We start from the raw sequence: 19,516 nt of genomic DNA, 5'->3' as shown, positions 1-19,516 counted from the left end.
CATGTCTGGCGATTCACTTGCAGGAGCGAGCGGCGCCATATGGTAGTAATTATCGCTCCCTCAAGTGAAACGCTTTCATGTGAAAGATTCAGATTCATATAAAAGCAGACACTAAACACAGACCAAAATGCACTCAGTGCCCGTGCCCACTGGACTTCATAAAGCAGTCCTTCTGTTCGGCAACATTGCAGTCTTTATTTGGAGAAAATGCCAAGGTTAAGGTTTGTGTGCTGCGAGGACAACATTCTATCAAACTTCAGCCTTCCTGAACCTTTTACTTGCAAACTTCAGGTAACTTTAGAGGATGCTTGAAAACATCACAGCTCTGTTATAATGTGCCTAGCTCACTGAGGCATGTGTGCAGACCCACTTACCAAGTTACGGATGGCCCATTGTGCTCATTGCACTGCTAGCCCCATGCGTGCACAGCTTATCTGCTGGTGCTGCAGCAGCCATGATTGATTTCCGTTCATTCTCCCCAGAATGCTGACACACTCACTCCGGGTGCGCCAGGTACAGTGTCAGCACTCAGCAGAGCCGCGGGCTGCAGGGGAGACCTCAGCCTGCATCCCAGCTGGAATTAGGCAAAAGGATCCCGAAGATAGAAAAGGAAGAGATAAGGCACAGGTCGGGGCAGCCTCTTCAACTACTATCTCGTGAAATGTTGATGTGGCACCTGGGCATTATAATGAAAGGGCAGTTCACAAGAGTGTCTATCTGCAGAGGGAGTTCTAAACATTAATATGAATGGATTTCCGCAGAGATCATTCCATGCTGCTGTAAGCAAACGGGACATTGATCGTACCCCAGATTAAACTGTTTGCACACCGAGTGCCATTGACGCTTTAGAGTAGGGGTGGTCACAGCGCGCGTAATTTGCTGCAAAGTGATCACATGAAAATCCCGGTAAAATTACGTGGGATTCTGCGTACTTACGAGGGAAAAGTAATTTAGCATTAAGCACTATTTTCTTAGAGCAAAAGTGCACCCTCGCGTCCAAAATAGACCGAGGATGCATTTTGTGCTAAGAAATAGCACTAACAGCAACAAAACATGAAAAGGAGCATGAAAATGAGATCCTGTGCACACGTATGGGTAATTGGCTGGTCCTGTATGTATTTAGTAAATGCCAGAAGGAGTCGGACAGATTCTTTGTAATGGATAAACACCGGTTGACATCAGGTGTGTTGCGTGCAAAAATTCCTTTAATGAAAAGTTTCAGTGCAATATACAAAAGAGAATTGATCAGCCGACACGTGTTTCGTCACAACGTGTAGCTGTTGTGACTCATCAGGGCTGTACGGAAGTTAATAATGTGTATCAAAGAGGACCTCGGTAAGAAGTCACTCGAGGAAAAGGACCCGCTGAGGAGACGGCGGGAACTAGGGTTGCACGGATGACGCTGAAGTAGCAGGATCGGTTGGAGAGCGGTCTCGGGTACGGGATCAGCTCGTGATTCCAGGGAGCGGAAACTTTTCATTAAAGGAATTTTTGCACGCAACACACCTGATGTCAACCGGTGTGCACAGGATCTCATTTTCAGTTTTGTTGTAGGTCTTGACCTACGCATTGCAGGGGTAATTTCATTGGGTTTGTCACCCCTGACCTAGTGGCACCGTACATTTTTGTTCACTTGACTAACCACGTACACGCTCGAGCGCCAAGCTTCCTCCAAATTATCAAACCCTCACCACTGTTATCATGAATAGGAGCATGGTTTTTCACCCAACTTACTCCCAGCATTTTGCACTCTTCTTAGTGGAAAATGCACCCTTGGATCAAAAATGGATTCGACTATGCATTTTGTGCTAAGAAAATATCGCTAAATGCAAAATAACATAAGCTGTAGTGTCAACGGCCACCCGCACCCCTGAACTCACACAGAAATTTTGCTAGCTGACAATCAGATTATGAACCAAACCCGCTATTTCAAATAGATGAAGCCAAAAATCAACCAAACAAACTCATAAACAGTTTAAAGAGATCACTCAAATAAACTTCAATGTGAGGATGGTATACAAAGATAAACATGCTGAAATACTTTTTAACCATCAGACTAAATGTAAAGCCATCCAATGGCCTTCCCCACAGTCCTTGTCCCTCGAACCACGATAGTTCTCAAAGACAGCTTGTATAACTCCAGTTATTAGCAAGGCAAATGGAATTATGCGCTTGTGCGGCCACAGCGTTTTCTGCATAGTTATGGATCTGCTGCATTTGCCACATGATCATCATCTGCTCCATAATCTGCAGATTTTAACCAAAAAAATCTTTCTAACTCAAGGGTTCAAAAGTTACTAAAATCGCAGTGACAAGTGTTTGCGTGCAGTTGAAGGTCCTTTACAAAGGTTGACTTCTCACATTTCTATTGCTTATTGTTATGTCTGGGTGTTAAAATGAGGTGCAACCTGTGCCCAGACGGTGATAACAAGTGTAAAAATGTCAAATTAATGAACACTATCAATTTTACATATTACACAGCATAATTTGCCTTTTCTTGCCACATAATTTAGTCGACCCTGCCACATGATTTGGCCCCCTCCTGCCACATAATTTCAATGGCCCTGGTCATTAGTTGCAAAGGAGGTGACTCCTCCTCAAGTTATCGGTCCGCAAATGTTCATCTGCCAATTACTTCAGCACTCTGGACAGCTCGTGGGCATTGCATGGTGCCAATACTCCCAAGAAAATGTTCAATGCTTCCTATAAGAAAAGATACTTACATGAATAGTTTATGAATATTGTTTTTGAGGACACTGATTATGAACAGTACGGTAATGCGAATTGTACATGTGTGTTCGAAACCTGAGGTTTTCATCATGTTTTTTACTTTTTTTTGTGTGACAGTCTTAAGTATATTTGTTTTTCCAACTATTCGTTTCTGGAAATTCCACATTACTGTGGTTGTAATGATGAATGTATAATGTATCTAGCATATACTGTCCCTCCTTCTCCTGTAGTATAGGGCTTTCCTGCTTGACCGATATTGCACGAAGAGTCATGGAAGGCCTAAAGGCTCAGTTTTCTATTCCACACTCAATAGCTAGTGTCCCAGTGAGAAGGCGATGCATGCCGCCTGATCTTTAATTCTATCAGGAGGCCCCTACCCCCTCAGGGATGTAGGGAATGCAAGGCACATTTTTTCATGCTTGTCTGTACAACTAACTGCATTAGTTGTAATTCAAAAGCCCAGCTGTTCTGAATCTGGTGTGAAATTAAAATTATCAAATTTACTTGTTAAAAAGTTTAATAAAATATTCATCAATTTCTTAGCCCCTCTGCAAAGGCAAGAACCTAAAGCGTGGGTGCTTGAATATGATGAACAAACACGCCCCGGACATGGGGGCTTGTTTGTTGCTTTGGTTTCCCCACACTCGCCGTACGAAGGTTACTAGCAAGTTTTATGATCTGGGGTTGATAATGGCCAAGAGGGAACTGACTATGCACTGGAAATCCCGGGGGGGGGCCTAGCTTCCTGCGATGGAGGGCGGCGTTGGCGCGATGGGCGGGGGCTGAGGGTACGCTCCGGGTGCAATTGGCTCTTCGGAGGGACGATGAGAAGGCACTAGCGACGGCCCGGGTATGGGAAGCGTTGGTGGTGGAACTTCAGGGGTTGATGTCTGATGCTGGGGAAGGGGAGAGCACATCTGACAGGCAGGAGGCAGCGGGGAGCGGGGAGTAGAAGGGGACTGGCAGTAGGCCCTGGCCGCCCGCACCTTGGATCGGCATGAGGGAAGGCTCTGTTTGCTTAGGGAGAGGTTGGGCTCCTGTATCTTCTTTATCAGGGAGGGGGGGCGCATCGGAAGAGGGGTAAGGGACGGGGGCACACTGACATAGGGTGGGGGAGGGGGGGGGGTAGGGGACTGGGTGGGAAGGTTGGTCCTTCTCCTGTATAATTGGTCTTGATGATAAATATGTGGTACTTCCTGGACGGGTGGAGGCAGGGGGATGTTTGTTGAGTTGTTGATTTGGAAAACAATAAAAAACGTTTCAACAAAAAAAAATGATGAACAAACACACCGTGAGCTCTGAGAATGTAGTTATGAAGACGTGAGTTGAAAATGTCCAAAACCTTATTTGAAATATATCGCAACACTTACATTTCAAATGTACTTCAAATAGTCGGTAAGGTTCTGGTTGGCAAGAGACAGGTAAACATAACTACGCTGAATGATACAATCAACATTCTGGACAGGTTCAGGAAATAATTCTTAACCTATTGACCCAAAAGGTCAAACTGGGCGGAAATTCATGGATCTGGGGCTCATTCAACCTTTATCCGTTGAAGGTAAATAAACCTTTTCCAAGCAGTCAGCTACCCAATAAACTGAACAAGCATTGGCATAGCCAATAGGTCTCGCCTTTGGGACCTTATAAGTATTTAGTTATGCAGCACAATATCCTTGGTGCAACAACATCAACTGTTGCATGGCTAAACACTTATAAGGTCCCAAAGGCGAGACCTATTGGCTATGCCAATGCTTGTTTTTTTTGCAGTTGTATATAGCGTGAACTCGACTCGAAGGTATCAGAGCGTTTTACATGATCACAAGTAGCATTACAGATGGATACATTCATTGTAGGCACAGGTAGATTAAGAGATTTGCCCAGAATCACAGGTTGATTGAGCTTCCACCCAGACTTGAGGCTGGTTCCCCAGCTTCAAAGTCGGCCGCTGTAGCCATTAAGCCACACAAATGACGTCATTGTTAAAGCCTCAGCACAGTCATGAGAAAGACACTTTGGTATTATTTCCCAATACCCTGGGGAGCCGCGGCATTAGAAATAATAAGCTGGCAAAAAAATCTTTATGGAATGCCTCACCCCTTGGGCATACTTCCCTCCATGCATAAACCTGCTTTTTTAGGATTCTAGTGGTAGCTGTTACCCCAGAGGAGCGAGATGCAGGGCCTCTAACGCCGCTGGGTTGCAGTTTAAATAGGCTAGTGGAGGCCAAAAATCTGAGACTAGACTGCTGACCAACCAACAACGGTGGCCACAGTTGTCTCAGTGGGCATGAAGATTCCCTCCACACAAACCACCAGGGTTAGGGCGGACCTGAAATCCTAACAGCTAAAGTAGAGCGTGCATGCGGGTAAGGTGTATTTTCAAAAGCAGTCTAGCAAACATTTCTCATATGGATCCCCATTAAAACTGTTTAACATTTTTAAAATTACAGTCCTTACCTGAAGTCGCTGCACGTCTGCGCCAGGTTGCAGGTTAAAATGCGTTACATAGTCAGTATTACATTATAGTGTATAATCCGCCGCCAAAAGTCTCCCCTCCTCAGGTATCCAGCTTTATTTATTTATTTATAAGTTTCATATAGTGCCAGCTAGACCCGGGGGTATCAGAGCGCTTTACATACATAGGTGCCTAACATAGCATGACAGAGGGATGCATACAGATAAAAAGCCAAACATTCAAAGTAGTCGTACATTGCATAGCAGGACATAACAATGCATAAGGATATAAGCAACACATTATAATTTGGCATGCAGTGAGGGATAGAGGGGGAGTTCACGAGGTTGAAAACAGTCCAATCTCTACTTATCCATGATGGACAAATAAGCAGGGAGTCAACTAGGTTATTGGAGTCTTGGTTCGTTGACTAGGACGGTAAGGCATTTCTTGAGGAGAATGAGTTTCAGGTCCCTTTTGATGCATGGGAAGGAGGAGTTACATCTGAGGTCAATCGGGAGTGAGTTCCATATCCTGGGTACGTTACCAGAAAAGGATCCGGACTGAGTGGTTGTCTTTTTGAATTTCAGAGGGAGGAGAAGAAGTGAGTTGGAACTTCTCAGGGATCTGGATCTTCCAGCTTTGACCAGTTTGCTGTTAAGTTAGTTGGGGGAATGTGAGTGGAGGGTTTTGTGTGTGATGCAGGCCAATTTGTATATACATCTGTCTTCAATGGGTAGCCAGTTGAGGGAGTGGAGGGATGTTGTGATGTGATCAAACCTTCTAACCCCCGTTATGAGTCGAGCAGCCATGTTAAGGACTGACCTTAGAGGGGCTAGGTGAGCTTTTGGCATCCCTGTAAGGATGGCGTTCCCGTAGTCCAGTTAAGATACGACAAGGGATTGAACAACAATCTTGAAATCGTCTTAAGGAATGAAAGGTTTCATTTTCTTCAGGTGTTTTAAAGAGTACAGCACACTTTTTGTAGAGTTTTTGATGTGGTCCTTCATCGATAAGTTCCAAGGTAATGCCTAGTGACTTAACTGAGTCGGTTATAGCGAGGGAGCAGTTTAGGGCATTCAGGTTCTTGAGCCAGTCATGGATAGGAAGGTGGTTACTTTTTGTAGCGAACAGTATTAATTCCGTTTTGTCTGGGTTCAACTTTAAGTGGTTTGCGATAAACCAAGATTTGGATTTTAGTTAGTGTGACATTGAGGTGTTGAATGCCGCTAGGTGATTTGATTTTGTGATAGAGTTGAGTGTCATCTGCATATAGGTGATATTTAACTCTTGCTTCTTTCAGAATGATTGTAAAGGGTTCCATGAAGAGATTGAAGAGGGCAGGGGAGAGGATTGAGACTTGAGGGACCCCGAGTGTGACTCGTGTTGTCTTAGAGAGACAGGAGTTGATTTTAATTTGTTGAGACTGGTGCTGGAGGTAGGAAGCTAACCATTTTAGTACCATGCCATCAATGCCGGGGCGGCCCTTCAGAGACTCAAGTAAAGCTAGGTGATTAATTGTGTCAAAAGCCGCAGATAGGTCATTAAGGATGAGAAGACAGGCTTCACCTTCGTCTAAGGCTCTGTGTATATCGTCCGAAATATTAAGCATGGCTGTTTCCGTGCTACACCCTTTCCTGAATCCCGATTGAAAGGTGTCGAGGAGGTCGAAGTCATCAATATGTTTGTTAAGTTGTTGGAGAACGCACATCTCCAAGGTTTTAGGTAGGAACGGGAGGTTGGAGATAGGTCTGAGATTGTTGAGATCATTAGGGTCGGCTCCTGTTTTTTTTTGAGTATGGGTGTGATTTGTCCTAATTGAAGGGAGTCTGGTACACAGCCTGATGTGAGAGAGGAGTTGATGATCTTAGTCCATAAAGGGGTAATGATGTGGTTGAATTTTTGTACAGTAGTGGCTGGGAGGGGGTCCATAGTGTGGGAGGTGGGCTTTAAGCTCGCAATTATATTGAAGACCTCGTTTTCTGACTCAAGTCCGAAGTCCGACCAATTCGCATCATTTTTCAGTTGGCAGCGGACCTGGTTGTCCTTGGTATGAATTAGATCTGCTTGGTCGAGGGCAAGTAGGTGGGGGCAGGTTGAGATTGAAGATGTATTGGAGGTTTGGATGAAGGGTTGCTCAATTTTTGTGATCTTGTCTGTGAAGAAGCTGGCAATTCCTTCGCATCGATCCTTGGTTGCTATAGTTTCGTGCAGGGATTCGCGGTTCGTTTGCCTTTTGACAATATTGAAGAGTTCTCTAGGTCTATTCTTAGCCTGGTCTAGTTGGTTACGGAACAATGAGGCCTTTTCTCTGAAGATGTGCTTTTTATATTCTGACCGAGCAGACCTAAGAAGTGCTAGGTGCCTTGTTGATGGGTCTTGTCTCCAAGTCGTTTCGGCCAGTTCGAATTGTCTTTCGGCATTGGGATCCACATTGAACCATGATTTAGATTTGATAGTTCTCAATTGTTTCAGTTTGAGTGGCGCTATTTGATCTAATACCTCCCTCATTGTAAAGTTAAAGTGAGCTGGGAGATAGGGAATTTATTGATGTTCCTGATCCAGTGCTTGGGTTTGTCGGATTGTATTGGTTGGTGTCTGACACTTGAGTTGATATTAAACAAAAGGAGGTGGGGGTCAGACCAGTCAATGGGCGAGATTGACCTCAGAGAGACTAGTTCATTACTGGTGATGATCGCGTCTAAATTTGCTCCTTTGATGTGAGTTGGTTCATTGCAGAGTTGTTTTAGGTGGGTTATTTCAAGCAGGTTGGAGAGGTTCTGGACAATGGTGTCCTCTGTGTTGTTCCAGTGGATATTGAAGTCACCCAGGAACACGTCTTTCGTGTCTGTTAGGGAGAAGCGTGTTATTAGGTCGCTTAGTTGTTCGGCGAAGAGGGTGCGCTTCCCAGGGGGGTGGTAGATGGTGTGAAATTTGACGGGGGAGTTGCCTTTGACTGCAAGTTCGATGCCAGGGTACTCCAGAGTCAGGTATTCTGCTGGTTTTAATGCGGTGATCAGAATACCTTCTTAGTGGACAATTGCTAGCCCTCCACCTAATTTGAGCGGTCTGTCCTGTCTAATGACGTTGTAACCTGGAGGGGAGAGTAGGTCAAGAATGGGGTTGGAGTGATCATTGAGCCAGGTTTCTGTGAGAAATGCTATATCTATTTCTTCCCTAAGTATAACTTCGGCAATGTCTGTGGCGTGTTGTGCTGCTGATCTGCCGTTGAGGAGCATGCAAGATAAAGGGCAGGACGTTATAATGTCGGGGTGTGCTGTAAGGATAGAGGTGTATTGCGCCGGGGGTCTGGACGAGTGGACTGTTCTAGGAGTTCTGCTTGTGCCAACAATGACTGGGATTGGGACTGGAGCTGTATTCTGGTTTGTTGTGGGGTGGAAGTTGTTGATCTCCTCTGTTTCCATTATAGCAAGGGTGCGGAGAGCTCGATTAGGTAGATGAGCCTGCCTCCCCAAAGGAATGGTGGGCCATGGGGTGTTGGGCGGGGCTATGGAAGCGGTTGTGTGAAGAGGAGGAGTGTTACTACCCTGATAGCGCTGTGGGGGGCACTCCCTGCTCGCCCCACACATGCAGCCTCAGTGCTCCCCTGCAGTCCCATAAATACAAAAGATTTGCTCTTCACACCATGCATTGTATCATTTTAAGGAAAAGTACATTTAGCAGCCTGTCCCTCTTTCCTGCGCACCCCCGTTCTAGTTCTTTCTCTCTCGCTATTCTTCTCACTTACACTCTCTGTTTGTCTCCCTCTCTATCAGTGTCCCTGTCGCTCTCCTGTGCTTCATCTTCCTTTGACACTATCGTCTCTCTGATTTTCTTTCTAATTTTCCCTCTTTTCTTTCCACTACCTTCGTGCCCTCTCTTTCTCAGTCTCTTGCTCTCTCCCTCCCTCTCTCACAGGGCCGGCGCTAGGCATGGGTAGTGTGGGCAGCTGCCCAGGGCCTCGCACTCTCCCTACGAGGATGGGGCCCCGCACAATGGCAACACCCCACCAGTCCTCATGTACCCCTGCCGATCAAATTGAAGGAAATGCGTCTCTTTACAATTGGGCTCATGTTAGGGGGCCCCCCTCCTGGGGCCTCTAAGGGATGGTGTGGGAAGGCCTAGGGGAGGGGGACACCTCTCAGGCTGCCCATTCAGAGACTCCGCAGGGCACCCATTGTCAGCACTATAGCCCACACAGGTTTAACTCAGCCCCCAAGCAATTCTCGCACCTTCAGTCCGAAATGGGCTGCACAAGAGGTGCTTGGGTGGCTGAGACTGAGGAGCTGCAGCCCAGACGGTGTCTGCACAAAGCAGCTTCCCCAAGATCAGTGTCACTTATGTAGATTTCAGGGGCCTCGCACATTCCCTCTTGCCCAGGCCCCCGAAATCCTAGGACCGGCCCTGCTCTCTCATATACTGTCTCTCTGCATGGACTCCCTCTCTTCCCTGGTTTTGATATCTACCATGTCTCTCGTTCTCTCTCTCTCCTCTCCCGCTCTCTCGACCCCCACCCCTTCCCAAGTGTGAATATTGTTCTTTCTCTCCAGTATCAGGGAAGGCTTCTGTTTCATATGCAATTGTATTTATGGCTCGCTTCGATATATTTTAACGGAGTAAGCCATGCATGGGTTGGGAGTAAAATGAACCCTGCAAAATAAAGGTAAATTCAGTTCCGGGGTCACTGCACATTGGCTCCTGCAAGCTTTTTATAATGATTGTAAACGTTAATAATCACTGATCATACTTTGAAACGCTTGGATTATCACACCATTATGCGAAGCGCTACCATAGGTAAACACAATAAAGCAATTCGTTCCTGTTAAATAACGTCCTGCAGGCTGGGTTCCCTGTTAGGTCACTGTACAAAACCACACGCCGAACAGATAGCACGGTCGGTTGCGCACTTGCTGCACAGATCTACTGACTGCACCCTCTGTCACGACTGAGCCGGCCACCCTTCCAGTGTTTGATACAACTAACAACATTCAGTTGTGCATTAGCAACGCACACTAGTGAATCACGCACGGGCAATTGTGCATGTGGTGTCACTACAAAATAAAATACCCTTTATTATTATTACACCCACCCGACTTGTGTTATTTTGGGGATACATTTTGATGCAAAGTAAAAATAGCTCAACGGTATGGTGTCTGGGGCGGGGGGGGATCTTGCAGTTAAAACCAGATTACAGCGAACAGCAACCTCTATAGTTGGGGGGGCCACATGTAATTTACATATATTTAGAATCGCAGAATAATTACTTCGGACGGTGCGCGATCCTTTAGGACACCAGTGTGCACTAGGCAGAATGATGCCTGTTGTTTTAAAATGTGTTCAAGGGATTGGGGGAGAGATGGGGGCCCCAATGACCACCTGATCCCCAGTTTTATCTCCGGGACCCTGTTAAACGAGCTGAACACGAAGCCCCTCAAGCACGGTGAGTTGAGGTATAAAGGGGACGAGACTTCCAGACACACATATTAATGCACGAGGAGGCTGGCTGTCAGTCCAATGGAAGGTGCAAGGAGCGACGGAGGAAAATGGCACGTGCCACCTTGGGGCTCTGGATTTTTTGCAACAACGGGGTGTTTCTGTATTTTATGTTAGCAGGCACACCTTTGTAAACGGCGCATTAACTGGGTAGGCGTGGACTGTATAAAAAACATGTCTAAGTTACAAATTTTAATTAAACTTCTAATAAATATTAAACAATATTACATGGTGTTAACAAAAGAAAACGAGTGTGAAGTGCACCGCACCATGACCTGCAAATGTGTGTGTGCCAATACAGGTGGGGGAAATGCATGGAACAGGTGCTCTCGGAAACATCTGATGAATCTGGGTTGGGGGAAGTGTATACAAAGTGTGCTTCAAACTGTAAATCAACGTGCAGAGTAATATGACATGCAAAAGGGGCTGTCCTCATGGGAGGTAACAACAGAAGAGAGGGAGGTATTAAACAGGAAGAAGGAGGGACTACTACAAAATAAACCAATGAAATAAAAATAATTCTGAAAGACACTGCAAGGAGACATTAAAATGTATGGGCTGTATTTGGTCGGGGCTTAATGCTCATATCCCGAACACAGCATGTCTCGTAGACAGCGCAAGCACTGCCTAGGCTAGACCTAAAAATAAGACAAAATAAAAATACTTCCACTTTTTCTTAAAGTGAAATTTCTTCAGAGTTCTTCAAATGTCGCGTGTCAAGGCTTAAAGAAGATAGCACTTCTGGACAAGATAAAGACTGAAGAGGGTGAATTTGGGGTATTTTTTTTCTTATGATCAGCAATGGGGGACTGAGCCCTTCTCCATCTATCCCTTCACATCCCAACAGATTTGCTGCTGCAAAGTATGATGTATAGGATAGTTCAGTTGAATTGGTCTATAGTCTAATAGCTGAACTTGAAGCATCCTGACCTTCAGTAGGAGCCAATGGAGCATGAGTAGAAAGGAGGTGACATTTACGTGCATTGAAAATGTTCTTCCAACATTTATTCCATGCAGTTATGAAACATACCAAAGACGTGTGCTCCACCTACAAATGGTGATAGCAGGGGTGCGAACAAAAACTGAAGCGGAATGGTCAGCGGTTCAAGAACAGAGATTGCTATATTTTTTCCTGTTCAATATATTAGAAGGACTAGTTGTGTACTCACTGCGTATAGTTCTTCTCATATTCTCCAGTCTTCATGGTGTCACACGCTGGAACAAATGATACCTCAGTATGTTACTCTTGAGCTTGCTTTTAAATCATGCATAAATGGTCAAATGAGACCCCAATACAAGCGTCAGGTCATGCCTCAGGATGCTACCCTTTTCAGCTTTTCCACATGCAATGCCATAAATATCCAGTCCAGTGCCTATCATTGAGGGTGTATATATTTTGAATACTCTGACGGTTAATACTTAGTTTCTGTGTACACCTGTAGAGAGGATCTAGGCAAATTACTGTCCATTCAAGATGGCTGACCATTCAACCAACAAGAGATTTTCCTAATCAGCAGATTCTGCTATTAACGTTTCCTGCTAATATTATTGGAGAAGAAAAAGTAATTTCATTTTCTTTCATCCATACCTTTTTTTAGATTTATACTGAGATATTCACGCTTTTAGCCGTCACACTAGTACAAATATCATACGTGCAAAAACAGAAGCTATGATGCAAAGTAACATACGATGATGCGCAGTGAATCCTAAAGCAGTTTGCCCCACTCGCATATGGATCCATGCTGTGATTTCTAGTGTAGTGCAAAGTGCTGTAACTTATGTGTATTGTTAAGTTAGACGTTGGCTCTACATTGAATTGTGCTAACTAAGATGCAGTCTCAACGCAGATGCCGACACAATGCCCATGCAGTTCAAGCTGTCACATTGTGTTAATGTTTTCGGTAAAAGGGACGGCAGTTGCATAGCTTTCAGGACCTTTCTAGCGACACAAATGGGTCATGTATTTGTAAGTTGTCTTGTATGGTCAGATCCCTCACCACTTACATATCTTAATGGCATCACTCTACAAATGTAGGCAATTGCATTAGTGCTTTCAAAGCATTTACCTCAATGTTAGGTGTTCCATTTACAGTAAACTGAGGTCTTTCTTAGGACTACAGGAAGACGTTGGTCTGGAAAACAAAACTAAACCTTGTGAAGGAGAATTACTTGAAGATTTAGGGCCTTATTTATAATGTGGCGTGAAGGATACCTGGTCACAACCATTATAAATGGCCCGTCTGCTGTATCACAAGCACTTAGTGTACTATGGCACTTGTAATACAGCGGACAGGATATCTACCACGTTTTGATAAAGTATCCTTTTCCACTAAACTCTATATTATGCCCTTAGTACATAATTGCGAGTTCCATGCATGGTTACCAGGGGTCGAATTCATATACTAATAAGGGATTATGAGGTATTGCCCCTGAAATAGTGACTAACATGCAGGGACAACAATACCTAATCAATTCTACATGTGTTCACTTTTATGTGGAATAAGAGGCTCAAAGCCACACAAATGTACTGCCTGCTTGGAGCAGGTGGTACACTGCTGCAGTTGCTATTTAGTTTTACTAGAAATCTGTTTATTGAATTTTTTCAAGGCAAAATAACAAGAAAGCCTTCAAAAGCATAAACAAATATCCAACATCTGCGACCCAATATAACATCTAAATAAAGAAGTCTGCTGGAGGCAAAAACAAAGTGCATATAATCAAAATTGAGAAATAGGCACATCTTCGGAACTACATAAATGTTGGATCTGCATGTTGTTTCACAGATTAATAGACAACAAAACAAAAGAAGAGGGGAAATCCATACATAAAAGTAAAAAACATAATTAACAGGAACGTGATGTAGGTCATTTTTGAGCCTATGAAGAGCAATGCCCAGCCTGGGGGACATATGATCAAGAATGTAACAGAGTACACTGCTGGGAGGTCTATGTACAGGAGGGAGAATGATAGAGTTAGATGTATAAAGGGTCCCCACCATGTACATGTGAGTGCCACCACCAGGAGGAGCTTTAGCCATAAGTCTGGGCGGTGTAAAGCAGGAGTATTACAACCGGGTAAAATAGGTTATCAGTGGTTGCCAGGTGTATGTGAATTTGTTGTCTGAGTGAGCCACCCTGTGGGATAGGAGTTCCATGGCCATCACATTCAAAAGGCATTAAAACAACTGGCCGATCGGCGGAGCAGTGCTTTCCTCCAGTGGAGTGCAATGAGTTGGTTGGCAGCACCCAGCATATGGGCTATGAATCGCCAATCAGCATGTGTCATTGCGTCCCGGGTCAGAGGGTAATATCACCTTGTCATCAGTTAACATGCTGCCTCGTGCTGGTATATGCTCCTATACAACTTGGGGATGTGATGCCACAACTGGTCCCATTGTTTCTGGGAGATTCCCTCAGTAGTGTCAGAGTGCCACTGTGATTAATACATGTGCGTTCTAGCAGGGGTCAAGTGTTAGAGCACATGATAGGTGTGTGAGATCAATCCCCATGTCCCGTTGAATGACCGGACTATGGTCTCAAAAGGGGTACATGGTCGTGTCGCGCCCTGGGCATTGGTGGGGTGGAGTGCCAAGTCCCGCAGTTGATAGTATTGTAATCTAGATGACTCGGTAACATGGAAGTCGTGTCTGCACTTGTCGAAAGTGTGGATCATGTCTCCCTCAAATAGGTTGTGGAGAGTGCAACAGTCTCCCTTCCTCCAGTCCGGAACGGAGTGGGCCAGCAAAGCTGGAGTGAACTTCAGATTTCGGGCAAGCAGCATGTTCGGAGCAGGGAAGGTGGTGAGGCCCCTCTTATGGGCAGTTTTGTTCCAGGTTTCGAGGACATTTTTAGTGCAGATAGCTATGTATGCACTTCATGGTTGAGACTGTTTAGGGAGCTACGCGAAATCTCACAGGCATGCCACTGATCAGTCCATGTGGAACCAATGCTTTTCACTCTAGCAGATGACCCGCACTGACTGCAGAGGCTATATTGATGCCTATGGCATTGGCAGCTGTGAGAGTGCCTTGTAGGTGTTGGGAGAGCTGGGACAAGCATTTGCTGCTCAACTGATTATGCATGGGGAGGGTGTCAAGGGCCCAGCATTTCCAGCTGCCTACGGCCCCTACATCACCACACGAGGCTCTGGGTTCTGTGTTTCCGGGACCTGGATTACTGTGTTCCGTAGTTTTGAACCCGTTAATCCCTAGCCAGGATACATCAGCTACTCACAATGGCTTGGAGAAGTGTTCCTCCAGGTCCTGTGACTATTGCTCTGGGCCACTCATATTGAGGCACTAGGACAGCGCTCTTTAAAGTCGGTCCTGGAGGGCCAGATTCATTCCAGATGTTTAAGATAACTAAATTTTACCTCTATGGGGACAGGCTAAAAATCTGGCATAGATCCGGCCCCCCAGAACCGACTTTGGAGATCCCTGCCCCACGAGAAAGGATCTAGATAAGATAGGAATTATAGTTTATGATAATCTTTAAATGATCTATTAAAATATGTCAATCCAATTTGTCAAATATATAAACCTACACCAATTAACACTGACAATGAAAGTGTTTTCAAAATGTTTAAGAGACTGGTAAGAGGTCTTAGCGAAAGTCATTACTAATTGTGAATCTTAAAGGTCCTTGCTCATATGGTACACAATATACCTGGATGTCCAACTATGTCTAACTACATTAATGGAAAAAATTAAACTACTTGACATAGGAATTTATTTGGAAATGTCAAAGAGAAGTTGTAAGCTATTATTTTGCAACAAAGATCCCAATGCCTGAAAGAAAATATTTAAATTATTAAATTGATTACTGGTAAAGAGATCATCATAAGTAACAAAGAAATTATTTTGAATCGATTGCAAGGAAATAGGGGCATTCACTATCTCATGGCAGTATAGATATGTAAAGTCTTAAAAATATCAAAATGATTTATTCTTTAAAAATGAAGAGTAAACATCCTCCTAATGCAGACCAATGGATTCATGTGGCTCAGTGTCAGGATATTGCTAACAAATATTGTTGCCTAAATAAATGAAATGTTCTATTATTATATCTAAGGGGGTGATATTGTTTTCAACAATATTTAGGACGCCACATGTTTGTCAGGCAATGCTTAAGTCAAAATGTAATAGCACTATATCATGCACGTACAACATTGGAGAGAGTTATGTATGTGACCAGAAATAGACCTTGTTTTCTTGATAAAGTGGGAGGAAAATTCTCGGTTTCATATTACTAATGTCACTGGTGAGGCATCTTTGTTAATGCTCATAAGGAAATGGAATCGAATCGAAATTCTTGATTGAGTTTGTCAGAGCCATTATAAAACACACATTTAAAATATGCAAACACGAGGTATTCATTGAAATGAAGTTTCAATTCCTACATTTTCTTTGATTTATAGAATGTTCTAAAAAGGCTGCTGCTGCTTTATAGAGAGCATTTTTATAACAAAAAGTGTAAGTGTATGTAGTATGTATGTATTTGTATCTATAAAGCCCAGCCTACCTGGTGAGCAAAGCAGTGCTGTACATTATGAGGACTGGTGGTGTTGGGAAACAATACATTCTTGAGCTACGCATTCATATTTCTCAAATTTTAATTGTTAGATTAAGTGAGGAAAGGGGCCTATTCATAGAGGTATGTTGAAGTATGTAAAGTAGCACGCTTTTACATACTCTTCCACGTCCTTGGGAATTGGCAGTAAATATGTAGAATGAAGATAAAAAGGGAATATTCAGTGAATACTCATATACAGTTATTCCATATAGCAAGAATTTGCCCTTTTACTCACGGAGAGCTGGACACACACAAAGGCATGTAAGACTACTCCATTCTGTACTCATGAATGCCTTTGTGCATGGGCTCCTAAGTGATTTACTCAGAATCGCTCAATCTTCAGTCCAGCATCTTGTCTTGAATGTGAACACCGGCATGTAGTTTGCAAAATTAACAGTGTAGCCACAACACCACATCTCGTAGTTAAACTTAACATCCTTAGTTATATACTGGAAAGTGAACTATTGGGTTGTTGACTACTTAGGCAAATACATGTTTATAATAAAAAATGAAATTAAGTGCAGAGCAAAAGTTAAAACAAAAATATATAGTTAGTTGGAAAATATATCGTAAATTGGAACACTCTATCATTAAACATGGTTGATTTTTTCATAGGTGCCCACCTAGTGAAATGACACAGCTCAAAATGTCTGTCTTAAATAAAGGATGGCGCCATATATATAAATATATATATATATATATATCTATATTCACTGAAAAAAACATAGGTTTCACACACGTTATAGTTACGAATTAGCATTTAAAAAACCTTGCAAATTCACTTAAAAAACCAATGAAATTCCCCCGTTATAGTTAGTGCAGGCAACTATAACTCACGCGACCGCAATCCTCTGCTGATGACGTCAGATATTACATCACTGATGACATATGTGTCTTTATGAAAAATAAATATTTGTAATATATGTATAGCTAAAGATTAATGGAAGAAGACATGGGTAAATAAGTGTCTAAATACAGTGATGTAATATCTGACGTCATCAGCAGAGGATTGCGGTCGCGTGAGTTATAGTTGCCTGCACTAACTATAACGGGGGAATTTCATTGGTTTTTTACGAGTGAAATGTCCAGCTAACTATAACATGTGTGAAACCTATGGTTTTTTAAGTGAATTTGCAAGGTTTTTTAAATGCTAATTCGTAACTATAACGTGTGTGAAACCTATGGTTTTTTCAGTGAATTTGTACGGTTTTTTAAATGCTAAGTTATTTATTTATTTTATTTCAGGTTTTTCACCGTGCGCGCACCGTGAATTTTTTATTTTTTTTAAAAATCGCGAGGTGCGCGCACCGTGCGCGCGCTGTGGACACTCGGTGCGCTTCGCGCACCGAGCGACCAAGGGTCGTAGTGCGTGCTGTGCACGCTGGCTGCGCGCACCTCGCGATTTATTTAAAAAAAATAAATGTTTTTTTTCTCCCTTGGGGTCCTTCTGTGACCCCCTGACCAAGGCTAGGGGGTCAGGAACTGTCCACTCTGCCCCCTTTTCACGTTCTCCACCTTTTATTTTCACCCCCTAAGACTGCGAGAGACAAAATGGAGGCCGACACTTCCTGGTTTCGACCGATTCGAATGTTTATCGACATCTAACAACCAATCAGAATTGCGCTCGCGCACGGCAGGGTGCGCGCACCGTGCGCGCACGGTGCGCGCGTATAGATATTGATATGCTTTTAAATGCTATTTTCTCAGGAAATAGTGAACAGATTTACACCAGACCTGCAAAAGGCACTTCCTTGACCTTATGGCTACCTCTCTGCCAAATTTCAAGTAACTCTGTTCAGCCGTTCGGGCTGTAGCTGTGTCTAAAGGTCCTATGGAAAAATGCATAGGGAAAACGCGTTTTGGGACCCCCCTTTTTTCTCGGCCCCCGCTTGACGAATCACCCCGAGACTTTCAGGGTAAGAGCTGCACGGAGCGCCCCATTAGTTTTGAAAATTTCGCGAGGATTCGTCAACCGGCGCCAAAGTTATTCAAAATAGAATTTTGAGATTTCCTATGGAAACTAGGTTGTAACTATAACTATCTACTGGCGACCGCCAGTAGATAAATAAATATATATATATATATATATATATATATATATATATATATATATATATATATGGCCATGCTAGTCCTACTTTTGCTTTCAGTTGGAAAATTGGGTCTAAAGGTAGCTTATCCCACTTTACTTTCCTTTGCTGACCATGAAGTATTAAATGGAAACTAGTAAGGGTTCAAGCAACTCAAAGGGTGATTACTTGCAATAGATTTCAGTTTTTTTTAATTAATATCTAGGCATGTTTTCTGAAATGTACTACACAGGTTGACATCATTGGAGAGAACAAGAATGTTTTTCATGTGCCTTAGATGTGTCACTTCACTATCAAGACATGGCAACAGATTTCTAAGTATAAAATGCAAGTTTGAGAAGTTTTAAAATGAAATATAATGACATGATTTATACCCTCCCTCCCATGATGATGACTAGCTTATTAGACACGGTGCTTACAATACAAAATAACATGTTAGTATTTTTTTCAATCACTTTTTTGAAACATTATGTAGTCCAGATCTTTTTAGTGTCCGTTTTTTGTTGTTTGGTTTCATCTGGTGCAAAGCACGGTGGCAGCTTATGTCGAGCAATGTAGATTATTTTTGTCTAACATTCACTTGTACTTTGTATTTGCTGCTTCTATTTGGATAACATGATTTACTAATGTTCCCTTTGCTGCCATGGTGGTGCCCTGAAAAATGTTTCTTATATTCATATCATGCTTTCAAAGAGGCATTTTTGACGCCTCCAAGAGGGGAATTCAGATCATCTGCCATGACCATGTCGATTCCAGCAACCATATGTCTTCCTTATAAATGTATTTTGTGGCCTCCCACTGTGGAATGACAGTTCTCTTAACGCTTCCGTGCTTGATTCTTTTTATTGTATCAATGTTAAGAACTACTTTCCCACTTTAACTTGATTTTAACCATTCTAATTTTACAGAATCCTGGGCATAAACCTGAAGACATTCTTTCTTTGTCCCTGAAGGAGCTGTCAGACAGATTGAAAGAGGGCTCACTCCTTCCAGAAAATGTCCTCTATACCTATATGGAGAAGGTGAACAACATGTTTTGTTATTACGCATGCCTGATAATCTATCACGTCATATTAAACATGTACAATGAATAAAAATAAGGGGTCAAAAACCTAAAAAAACAATTGCAAAGCATAGAGAGAAATAAGACACACCGGTGGAATTTGTTTTAGGTTGAGGCGC

The 19,516-nt window shown here is 43.3% G+C and overlaps 1 protein-coding gene across 2 annotated transcripts in view; it reads left to right on the top strand.

Annotated features, from left to right (window-relative positions):
• LOC146835072 (vitamin D3 hydroxylase-associated protein-like) overlaps window positions 1-19,516 on the top strand; it is a 266,006-nt gene that overhangs the window by 52,051 nt on the left and 194,439 nt on the right. For both annotated transcript variants that reach the window (XR_014960683.1, XM_085602737.1), the window contains exon 2: window positions 19,243-19,356. Coding sequence is in view for 1 of the 2 variants with exons in the window: in XM_085602737.1 (XP_085458863.1) it covers window positions 19,243-19,356 (114 nt within the window). In the remaining variant the exon portion in view is untranslated. The remainder of the gene's footprint in view (window positions 1-19,242; window positions 19,357-19,516) is intronic.

Source organism: Triturus cristatus, chromosome 4_2 (genome assembly GCF_964204655.1).
Source record: "Triturus cristatus chromosome 4_2, aTriCri1.1, whole genome shotgun sequence".
Lineage (NCBI taxonomy): Eukaryota > Metazoa > Chordata > Amphibia > Caudata > Salamandridae > Triturus > Triturus cristatus.
Note: the sequence above shows the minus strand (reverse complement) of the source record. Positions and strands in the feature narration are given on the sequence as shown.